The sequence below is a fragment of the Pocillopora damicornis genome, chromosome 4 (genome assembly GCF_964200805.1).
Source record: "Pocillopora damicornis chromosome 4, jaPocDami1.2, whole genome shotgun sequence".
NCBI classification, from domain to species: Eukaryota; Metazoa; Cnidaria; class Anthozoa; order Scleractinia; family Pocilloporidae; genus Pocillopora; species Pocillopora damicornis.
In genome coordinates this window covers 21502742-21514762 of record NC_142673.1, presented here as the reverse complement: position 1 = coordinate 21514762, position 12021 = coordinate 21502742, and the positions used below count along the sequence as shown (strand labels likewise).

Genomic DNA, 12021 nt, shown 5'->3' with positions numbered 1-12021 from the left:
TTCAAACTTGTCATAAGCACATTAAATTTCGTGTGATGTTTCGTCTTGCTCCACCCTCATTCGGCTCTGAGATGCCTCTTATATATACCTCTTACATAATTTCACAGGTAAGATCTACAAACACTAATGTCCTCACCTACTCCTCCCAAACAAAATATCTGGCTCGGTAACCTTGATCACCACAGCGAACAAACAACATAGCAGACCCATAACAATTTTAATTTTTTGCTTATTAGCCGCTTTTATTTTCGAATTTTGAAATACCGTTAAATTTGGAAAATTACACAATGCATATAAAGCCGCATCATCATGGCTGAAGGAGGAAATTATTCATTTTTCAATCATAATCTACGCACAGCCGCAATGAAGCAATCGTTTGACCGACCAAAGCTTCTTCACCAGCGGCAATCTCAATCAGCTGGAAATAGATCAGATTCATCATCATCCCACAATGATAAGGTGCTATTGGTCAAAGAAGTAAGTGATCAAAACGTGAAATTTGCCCCACATCCTCCTACTTCTCCGCGTTCTAATTCGCGAACTTCCTGCGAAGGGAGTCCTCGTTTGGCGGCGTTGAATTCAAAAGGAATCAAAAGAACTCACAATGAATCGCCCAGAAACTCTGCTTCTGGATCGGAAGACGAAAGGAGAAGTCATAAACATGTTCCGAATGTTGCGCTAGATCCGTTACCTTTGAAACGTAGAGGAAGCACGGGAAGTTTGGATAGCATTGGTTCCAATGAATCTTTTGGGAGCCCTCGCGATAAGAATAATCGAAGTATCAATCGCAATCTTAGGGGTATACAACCTCTGAAAGATATCGGGTCAGAAAAGGATCTCGTTTATAGTTTTAAATCCAATCAGAATAGCGTCAAAAACGATGATTTTGTGAAGAAAGTTTTGAAAAAGAATGTTGTCCATCCTTTGAGGGTTGAGCCACAGCAAGTTAAATCAACAGATGACATCTCAACACAGACAGAATCAACATATATTCATCCAAAATCTGAACGATCAATTGAGGTGAAAACTGAGACCCCTGCAGATGATGAAACTACACTGTCCTCCTCAAATGATAGCCTAACCAGTGTAAGCGATGATGAAGAAAATTCATTGAGCGTTAGTGACGCTGAAGGAAAATCAGAGGGCAAGGGAAACCACAGGGACCCCAATTCTACTCTCCCTACCCTTCCTGACCAATCGAATGCTAAAACACAAGGAGTTGACCCAGCTGGTTTGTGCGAGGATGTGACTATCAAGGCAAGCAATCATTATGAAAATGATCCAACCAAGCAAGGCCATGACAGAACTCTTAAAGCAAATGCATCAGGATTATATGAGAGCATACATCCTGATGAAACAAATAAGGACAATATTCAATGTAACTCTGCTTCTGATCTGCAACAACTGAGTAAGGCATTAGAACAGGTAGCTAGTAACGAAAGGTGTTCATCAGAAACAGATTTGTCATATTGGTCAACTAGAGAATTCTCAAGCACAACAAGATCAATGGTACTTCCCCATGTCTCGGTAAAAAGCGCACGGACAAGAAGTGGCAACTTTTTAAAGGAGGAAATGGAACGTTATTTGCCTGATAGAAAAATTGGAATATTTGTTGCTACCTGGAATATGCATGAGGAAAAGGTAAGCTTATGCTTTAACCTCTGGAATGGATACCGGCAATGAATGGACTTTTTATCCAGATGTTTGAAGAAAATAGATATTTTATGTTAAAAAAAAAAAAAAAAGGTTGTCATTCATTTCCCTATCAAATGCAAAACTACTGGGCTTCAAAGAAAGTGTAAAGGACATTGCTCTATTTTAGTTTAACCTTTCAACCCCTAAGAGTGACTCGCATCTAATTTCTCCCTACAATATGACCCCTGAGTCACACATTAAGGTCATGAGAATAAAGGAAATGATCACCAACTAAAGAAGCTCTAGATTGTTAGCTCAGTTGGTAGAGTGCTGCACCGGTATTGCAGAGGTCATGGGTTCAAATCCCATACAGGCCTGAATTCTTTTTCAGGCCTTATTTTCACTACTGCCTAAGTAGTGCACATTACTGCAAGGATCACTTTCATTCACGAAGCTCTAGATTGTTAAACAAGTTCTCCTTGTCAGCAAGTTAAAAAATGTGTAGAGAACAGTATGGAGAATATGCATACTGGTGTTAGGGTGTAAAGGGTAAATACACAGCATTTGACGACTGGTCATAAATGATAATCTGATTTTGTTGTGATTTTGAATTGTCTAGTTTCCAATCCCTTTGGGATTTTATGTCCCTTTGATGTAGATTGCATGAATAATAACTTCAATGACATATATCATCTTTGATCTTTTGATTTCATTTTTCCTCAAACAGGAAGTTCCATTTTACTTAGATGACTTCCTAATACCAGACTCAACTGACTTTTTACAAGATCTTTATGTCATAGGCTTGCAAGAAAGTACATCTCAGCGGTAATGCTTACACTCTGTGTCATGAGTTTCCATAGACTAAATTGATATTTATTCATTGTTGTGATGATTGAGGATAGATTGACTTCACTTTTTTCTTTTAAAACATTATCTTTGCAGTAAAGAATGGGAGATCCGTCTTCAAGAAACCCTTGGCCCATCACATGTGTTGATGCACTCCTGTTCATTTGGATTGCTGCATTTGGCAATTTTCATCAGAAGAGAACTTGTCTGGTTTTGTTCTGGTTTGTACAAACTATGCAGTGCACTTATTTTGTTACAGTAGTTAGCAAGCTGTTTGGTTTCCTCACTTCATAAGATATTAAATATTGATGTTTAACTGTGTTTGGGGCATGATTAACCTAAGACAATAGCACAACTGTTATTAGGAATTGCACACTGCATGGTAAATATCAATAGATGTTGTTCATTTTGAAAATTTAATCCTTGTTGTTAAATTTCATCATTTTAGCTCTGTGTTATTTTCACCATTCTTAAATTTTGGTATCCTTTCGGTTGGCTTTTGCTGTTTAGTTTTCAACTTCCCTGGTGCACAGTCAATAAATTCACAGTGTCAATCAAGCCATGGGAATCTTGTTAAAACAAACCTTAAGATCAGTTTTCAGGTACATTTTTCAAAATACTAAAAATAAACTTTCCTTATTTTTTAGCTGTGAGTGAAGATAGTGTGTCTACTCGAGTGGGACACATGATAAAAACTAAGGTAAAAATACATATCATTTAACTTATTTTTTTCCTGTTTTTTTTTTTCATTGACACCAAGATACTTATTAGTTTTAAAACTAAAATGGTGCTTGAATCTTATTTTTCCATATGCAGTGTCTTTATAGATTAATTGTAATGAATGATTTATTTGTAATGTTTATATTTTGGATAACATGTATTTTTTTTCTTCTAAGGGAGCACTGGCAGTTTCATTCAGCATTTTTGGAACATCATTCCTTTTTATTGACTCCCACTTTACCTGTAAGTTTTACTTACTGCATTAGGTTTGCTTCTTATTGTTGTTTGGAAAAATCAAGTTTCTTTTCTACTCAGTGTTCATGGTGAATGTAATTTTCCATAATAATGTTGTTTCAGTTGTCACCGAGCATGAAAAAAATCAACTAGATGGTTTTGGTTTTTCTTCAACCATGTGCTTGACTTTGAAATTTAGTCTCCCGAATGTGGTGTTTTTTCATGGGGAAGGGGAGAGGGGTCTGTAGGACTCCAAGAGTTATACCCTGGCTTGTACATGATCATGCTACACAATGCCCCAAATGAGTTAACAATTCTTGTTCAGGTGAGAAATAGCTGAACCCTAAGACTTCAGACTAACTTTTAGACCTCATATCTTGCAGCGGATGAGGGTAAAGCTTTGGACCGTGTGATTGACTACAAGACAATTTGCAAGTCTTTGTCACTGTCGCCTGAGAATCAGCCCGAGAGAACCAATGGTCAGAATTCATTGCAATTATTCATTTCTCTGACCACTTCACATTTATCTTGATGTTTGAGATTAAAATTTGGCACTTTGTCTTTCTTGTGACATTCTGTTTTAATTTAGATGAATGAATGAAAAGCTTTAACTTCCAGGGTGATCTACTTTTATTTTTTTGTGTTGTAGAGCTGGACTTAACAGCCAACTTTGATCGAGTATTTTGGTTGGGAGACTTTAACTTCAGGGTGACTCTTGGCAGATCAGAAGTGGATGGGATGCTTGAAAAATATAAAGATCAGGAAAACCCTGAGTGTAAAGTTAGTATGCAGTGGTCATAACATGGATTAAAGTTTTTTTCCTTATTTTTTTTGCTTGGTGGTGAAGAGAGAAACCTGGTGCTGTGCCTTGTCTACCACTTTATTTTCTGTGATCTATTAACCCTTTAACTCCCAAAAGTGATTAACAAGTAACTTCTCCCTACAATATTCATACACTATCCAGCAAACAGGTAATGAGAATACTCAAATGTATCAGGTAGAAGTTGTTATCTTGATCTAACACCAAATTCTTGTAACTTATTAACAAGGAAATGTGTCGCAGCTAGAGGGAAGAATTGACAATCTGATCTTGGGAGCTATATATGCACAGCATTATGGAATCTATTTGTTAGCAGATAGAAATCTTGAGCTCATAATTTAATTGTTGATGATGTGTTGAAATGGTGAGGAGAAGTTATGTGTCCATTAGAAAAATCACTGATAGTTTTTATTATCCTATTTATCTTGCAGGATTTGTTATCAAAGGATCAGCTACTCAACCTTATGGAGCAAGGTGATTCTAGATTACTTATAGAATGTCATTAAATTTCCTTTATTTTTGTTTAGCTTTTTCTTCATCTGTGATGGATCAAAAAAATATTGAGTCATCTTCTCAACCAAACAGAAACTACTGATTTTAGTCTGAGTTCTTGTCACCTTCTTGTGTTTTTTTTCCCTATTCTGCATTAGTTGTTTTTTCTACTTTTGTGTTGTGTTTATGACACTCATCACTAAGTGCCTTTTTTATCATTTTGTACTCAGCCACAAATAATTTAGATCTTCTTTTTGTGCTTTAAAAAAACAAACATCACCCATAATATCAACACACTTTCTTTTTTGTAACAGGAAAAGTGTTTGTTGGGTTCACGGAACCGCCCATCAAATTTTTACCAAGTTACAAGCATGACATACAAAGTGACAACTATGACTCCTCATCGAAAAACAGGACACCATCTTGGACGGTGAGATAAGTTCTCTCCTTCGATTCACCTAAAACTAAGAGAGACACTTAAACTCTTCTCATATTTTCTTTTTGCACACCTCTACCCATTGGGTGCACCTCAAGTTGTTTTTTCAAGGCCTTGCGTATGCCTCAAACTCGCCCTCTGGAGCACGAAAGCCAAAAGAGACGCAGAGCAATTTTCAGTGGAGAGTCTGAAGTAATCCTGGGTCGCTCTACTTTTGTTCTTCTTTGCCACGTGATTGTTCCAGAAATTCGCATCATCGTCTCAACCAAGCGGATGCAAAAATATTAAACCCAATCGCGATTTAGTCCCTCGCGTTTTCCCGCGTTTCAAACAGTTTGCCTCTTTTCACTCTAAGTTCTCGTTGGTTAATGTCGACCCTCGTTCTGATTGGTCGTTGTGATTATTCTGGTTTTACGACACTCAATTGAACAAAACACCAATGTGCATGGGTTTGTTTTCATCATTAAAATGTATTCAGACATTAGGCCCTTTCCGCAACCGTTCTTTTTGGATGTGGGATCGTTGCATGGTATCCCAAGGAACGAATGGGGAGTAGACTTGTTAGGCGTATATTCATACCCTACTTTCTGCAGACTTGAGCTACTACTTGCGTTGTATTGAAGCACAAATGAAGGAGCGTGTAATGATTCATTTGCTCTATCTTGTCTATCAGGATCGTGTTCTTTACCGCAGCAAAGATCCATCAAGTATCCAACCTGTGCTGTACAGCAGCTGTGTCTCTGTCAAAACTTCAGATCACAGGTGAAGATCAGCGACTACAACACAGTTTTTTTTTAGTATCATCAACTGAGTTGATAACGTAAATTGGCCACCGTAAAGAGTTTAAATGCTGACGTTTCATCACTCTGACGAGGGGCTAACGCTCGAAACGTCAGCTTTTAAACTCTTTACGGTGGCCAATTTACGTTATCAACTTAGTTGATAATACTAAATTATCCTGTTATACACTCTCACCGACGCAGCACCAAAGTTTCTTTAGAAACTTACCCCCTTTATACAACATAGTTTTGTTTTGTAATTATGTGTTGATAATTTCCAGATGAATCATTGGTTGGCCTGTGCTAATAATTGTTCTTGTTCTTCTTCCAGACCCGTGTTTGGCATTTATCAAGTGGAACTCGACCCTTGCCGGGAAAAGTAAGTCACCGACTCTACTTTACACTGTAGTGGGGATGAGTGAAGGCTAGAATGCGTCGTGTATCGCAGGATCTAAGAGTGTAGTTTTCAGAGTTATTGTCTGCGATATAGGCCGAATGAATTGCTTGTGTAACAGCTGTTTTATTATTTTCACTCGACAGTATTCCTTTGACTGGTGGCCAGTTTATGCGAGATGTTTATATTGAAGGTACAACAATTTGTTGCTTAAGCCTGACATCGCTCTATAATAATTTAAATAGGATCGAAGTCTTAGTCCTTTGTGTCTCAGTTTTGCTTTTTTTCCTACTTAATCTCTAAACTTCTATTCGTTCATTTTTTGAAACAGCCAATCGTAGACGGTCGGTTGGGCCCAAGTCCCAAGGACAAAGTTCTGTATGTGTCATCCTTTAACTGTCAAGAATCTAATTCAAAAGGCCAGGGGATCACGCATGTAATGTAATGCACACAAATATATTTTATTGCGTTGTGAATCTTGTAAAAATTATATTATAAAGAAGATTCGCTCAATCCATTGTTGTTACTTATTTATTTTATTTATACATGTCGGTAGGAGTACATGTCAACTTTTTTCATCAGGTTGTAAACCGAATGTTCATATTTTTAAGTCTCAGCGTCTTCCTTCTCTCGAGTTGTTCGAATGATAATAAAATAAGCACAAACGAAGTACAATGTATCATGTAATTTTTTGCCACAACGACAGAAATGTGAATCCGAGCCTTAACAGAGAAATTGTTACCGTGTCGATTACGAACACTCGCGAACAGTAACACTCAAGAAATGTCTGTGATTTGCGAAAGACTCTTCCGAGGCGAATATTTCCTCGACACTTCGTTGTTTTAGAAAATTTCCCTCTCAAAATATCTCAAATTTTTGGTTAAAATTTGAAGTATTAAGGCTTTCTTCGAGCAGGAGAGCTGTGGTGATCACGGTCTCCATCTAGTCTTGTTTGGCCTTGTCTCCCTCGCCAGAATTTTTCGTTGCAGCTTTTTTTTTTTTTATCTTGTGCGCTGAAAGTACACACTTGACTAGACAAGCAGGCCAGTTGATTTCGCGATTTCTATTCTCAGTTATTGGCATATTGTGGTGAAAATTCCATTCTTCCATGCGCTCTCAAATGCATCATGCGTTGGTGCGCGCTGCAGCTTTTCTGTATCGTACTGTGCTTAAGAAAACGAATGACATACTGTAATTAGTATAGGGCGTGAGTGTTTTGCACGGAATATCCGAATGTACACTGATTACGTTTCAAAAAGTGCCTTGAAAAAGTAGTTCTAAACATTAAACGCCTTAGCTTGCCCTTTTGGACATTTGAATAGCAGCAGTTCTTTGCATGTCTCCGGAAACATCATATTTCTTATCGGGTTGCAATCAAAATTGAGATATATACAAGACAGCTCATTCAGATATAGCTCAAAATTATCGCTATGGTAACAGTAGTTGGAGCTAGTCGCAAATGTTTTTACCAGTGAACTCTGTATTGACGCCAGTAAATACTCACAATTCGATCCGATTCTTATTTTGACCCGCCACAAAAGGAACGTAAGCATGAAAGTATATTATTTGCGAACTTCACGAAATTTTCGCCCTTTCGAATTTATCGAACCAACCTCCTTTGAGTATAAAAATTTCCCCCTCTCGTGATATTTTCTCTTTGCACTCCAAAAGGACCCCCCCCCCCCCCCCCACTCCGATATCAATACACTTCACCGGCACAACATGTCGCGCGGTACTAAATAGTTAGATTCGAGAAGAGAAGAGCAACGGAGTCATATTAAATAATATATTTATGATCAACCATCATGCACTTTTGACATGATATTTATATTCCTATTATACTGTTCTAGTTCCTTTTTGTATGTACAAATTTTGATACATATTTATACATACTTGCTGTACATATTCACACAATTTTAACTCAACAAGCGATTCCCAACTCATCGTGCTTAAGCCTGCGTATTTAACATTGAAGTTTTTATACTTTGAGTTCTCATTGGCTCTTTATGACGTTCCCCTCTGTTCTGATTGGTCGTTTGGGTTTTCTTTGATTTTGGTGTTCTTGGTGACACTCTGAGACATGTGCGCTTTTCTTAAACAATAGATAATGAGCTAAAGATTTCTATCTGGTAATAGTTGATGAGAGAGAAACCTAAATCAACTAAAAAGCATAAAAGTCGAGAGCAAATAATCTAGAAGTCGTTCAAAAGTTAATGGATAGGTTCATGCCTAAGAGTTTTCTTTTGTTTTCAAAAGCTCATTGTTAGGTTACTTACTTAACTTGTTGTTTACCATGGAATGGATAGTGACAATAGAATATCAACTGATATCCTCTTAATAGTGACTAGCGAAGCTAATCTGATTTAGAATTTGCGATCGTAGATTCATGATTAAAAAAAAAATAATCAGCAACGAGAGTCAAACTAACTTGTCGTGATCCGAGGTTCGCCGAACATGAGTGTACATTTACTGCAATACGTGTATACTGATGTTCCTTAACTGCAGAGTGGTGATTTAGCGAGGTGGAGTTCCTTACTGAAATTTATCGCGGACTTAAGGTAATCTATTTTCCTTAAGCCTAGTCTGCAGAGTAAAGCAGAACTTGACGAGATCTTGAACGTGCAATGCAGCGCCGGATTCTGGCATTCAAACTGAATCAACGCTTAAAAAGAACTCTACAGACATACTCTACAGACAGGCCTACAGTCCTCTCTGTACAAATATGCGATTGTCATGTCTTCATGGATAATAACTGTTCCACTGCTGAATGTGATTTTGGCCTCAAACGTCTCGTTCCGTAAAATTCTAACACATTCTTAAACATGTCAGTATATTTAGAATAATCCATTCCAGTTGAACTTGCTGAGCTTTCCGTCGATCGTGGACCAGACGAATCTTTCTGAGGAGAGCTCACCGAGTTGCCGCGTAAAGAAAGCGGTGTAGAGTGTCCAGATGACGCGAGAATTCTTCGAACAGTCGGCGGTTTTGCGCTGAGCTGTTCCTTCGCTTTGCTGGAGAAATTTCCCAATTCATTATCTCGGTTTTTCACCCATGCGTCGCATTTTTCAATCGGAGAGCACTGAGTTATGATAGCTTGAGAAGTGATAGCTCGAGTAGCTGGGGACGGACTTTTGTTGTTTGTTCGCAGTGTTGCAGTTGGTGAACCTCCTAAGTCTGCTCTCTTGATCACTAAGTTCGCCGATGATCTTCTCTCTTGGAATAAATTGTAATCCTCGTTCTGTGGAAATAAAATTTCGAAAGGTTCCTGTTGTCAAAGTCAAGAAAAAAAAAATCGAGGAAAGTTTAAATTTCAAAAAAGCCACAACAATAACTTTTTTCTTTCAGGATTCTGTTCAGTTTTTTCCTTTTCCTTTTCACAGATAGTTTTAAAATTCCCTTTCCTTCACCCACTAAGTATCATTTCTCAATAGCAGGTTACCACTCTCCTTCAGATCTTAGAACTCCTATTTCATTTTTTGGCCTACGTACTTGGATGTAACCTTTTTTCTGCTTTCCAAAAAACGTTTATCCGAAATTCTTACCACAAAGGAGTTGCAAAACGTAGTTGATAGTCGATGATAGTCAAAATCAAGAAAACCATTATGAGTTTGTGAATTTATTGTGGCTACGTAGCAGATTCTAAATTGCCCAAGCTTAGTCGGTCAACAGGCCAAGATGGCTGGTTCTGGTTCCTGAGCTGATTTTAAACCTTATTTTTTTTCAATCGATTTCACGGATAAGGTGGTACACTGTACTATATGTGATAATGAACGCTGACTCTGTGGTCTAACGTCTGACCCCTAATCTTCTACCACTTTAATGTAGCTTCAATAACGAAAATGATCTGTTTCATTAACATATAAAGCAGTTTTATCATTGTTCTTCTAAACCAGCGAATTCTTAAGAAAGTTACAAAGCCTGACCTGTTTGCTGGTGTGGACCAACTGACTGACGTCACCACCACCCTGTGATGTAATCTCAAGAGTCACATCAATGTGTGCTTGACTCCTAAAAAGAGAGAGAGTTTCTGACTAATCTCCTCCACATCTTAAGTATAGCTAGCGTTCAAAGCGTCTTAATAAATGCAACTTGCGAGTAGGATATTCGTTTGCGTAATTGGATAACGCTTCTACAAACAAACTAGGAAGAAGGAAAGAAAGGAAGAAATCCCTTCCCTCTCTCCTCGGCCGGGGGCGAAATGCGTGCAGGCAGGCTACGCTGAGAACAACGGGAGCAATAAATATTTATTTGAAGAAGAGAGAACAAGTTTACGTAATTTAAAAAAGGAAAAAGAGCCGTGCTGGCCTCAAAACTCGCTTCTCAAACTTTGTTTTGATTACTCATTGTAATAAAAAATGTTAAGCATTTTTATCGATCCATCGGCGCATTGCTTACGATCAAAATTCAATTATAGATAATTGGAGGAATTTATATTTTCATGACTTCACGAATGGTGTATCGTATGAATTTGTACTTAACAATTATGTGAAAACAGCTTATGGCTAAACTCAGCAACTTATGATTAATTTGTTTGAAGGAGTCAGTAGTTTATGGCGTGTAAGTGATGTTTGAAGGATTAAAATGAATGTTTAGATAAATAGTGATCGTCATTATTCCAGTCACGCGTAACATGTGGTACAATCAATATTAAAATTGTCTTACCAAGGTGATGGCTTTGAGTTAGTTATCTTTCTGTTCGTAACAGATGGCCTCCACTGAAGTTTTCTGCCGTGGAATTGTCCCGACATTGGCAAATTAGCTGGTCGAGTCAATCCTTTTGATTTGACAACAATGAACGGCTTAACAGTATTGTCATCTTCAACTGTTTGTACTTCCTTCATACTTACAACACTAGGGACGTGTTTGGACGTTCCATTCTCTAAATAATCGCAATTTGTACAAGTTTTTCTCAACTCTACACTGCTATCAGACGCTCTGTGTCTATCGGTCTTGTTTGCCAATTCTCTCAGAGCAGCTTCTTGTCGCTTAGTCTTTTCATTCCTGTACTCTTCGATGTATTTCTCAGGGTGTAGGTAATGTTTAAACTCGATCACGTCATTACGATTTCTCTGGCGAGAAAATATCTTTCGAGGAGTACTCGATCTCAGATCTTTAGAGTCTTTTACGGCCAGAGAGGATCGGTGAGACGAAGGTTTGTTTTCATCTGGAGCTACACAGCGGTCTACAGTCCAACCAGTCAACAGAGCATCGCTCGATGCTACGAATTCCTCCGGTTCGTGAGAAACTTGTTCTAGCGACAAGACTATTCGATCGATCCCATCCTCGTCATCGTCATCAAAAGTGGCAAAGGACATTTCTCGATATTGAATCAATCAGACGTTAGTTACATTGTGCACGCTACCAGTACAACGCAGATTCCTGTGTGGAAAATCAAATTACAAATCAAATCGCATTGTTGCATTAATCGATTAGTTTCCATGGTAATCGAGTGCTCATCACGGCATAGGTCGTTCATTAATACAATAAAATCGACTCTCAACAAAAGACATCAACTTTGACTCTTTACCATTATAAAAGGCTTTATACAGTTTAGGCGGAGTTACAGAGCTACAACGTAATTAGCTTAACTAGCTGGGAGCGTTTGTCGTGGAAGAAGGGGATACAGCTGGTGTTTCTGAATCTAAACACAATCAAATGGAGAAGT

At 38.0% G+C, this 12021-nt stretch overlaps 2 protein-coding genes across 2 annotated transcripts; one reads left to right on the top strand and one right to left on the bottom strand.

Moving 5' to 3' along the window:
* Window positions 1–18: 18 nt before the first annotated feature.
* LOC113671666 (uncharacterized) lies at window positions 19–7025 on the top strand. Its single transcript, XM_027187913.2, has 13 exons — window positions 19–1641; window positions 2363–2460; window positions 2578–2702; window positions 3129–3181; window positions 3378–3444; window positions 3819–3914; window positions 4085–4215; window positions 4687–4729; window positions 5062–5177; window positions 5857–5945; window positions 6294–6341; window positions 6503–6549; window positions 6688–7025. The coding sequence occupies exons 1-13, from the start codon at window positions 310–312 to the stop codon at window positions 6750–6752; spliced, it is 2310 nt and encodes a 769-aa protein (XP_027043714.2). The 5' UTR covers window positions 19–309; the 3' UTR covers window positions 6753–7025.
* Window positions 7026–8128: 1103 nt separating this feature from the next.
* Window positions 8129–11859, bottom strand: LOC113671676 (uncharacterized). Its single transcript, XM_027187924.2, has 3 exons — window positions 11019–11859; window positions 10280–10364; window positions 8129–9594 (listed from the first exon to the last, which is right to left on the bottom strand). The coding sequence occupies exons 1-3, from the start codon at window positions 11669–11671 to the stop codon at window positions 9088–9090; spliced, it is 1245 nt and encodes a 414-aa protein (XP_027043725.2). The 5' UTR covers window positions 11672–11859; the 3' UTR covers window positions 8129–9087.
* Window positions 11860–12021: the final 162 nt, after the last annotated feature.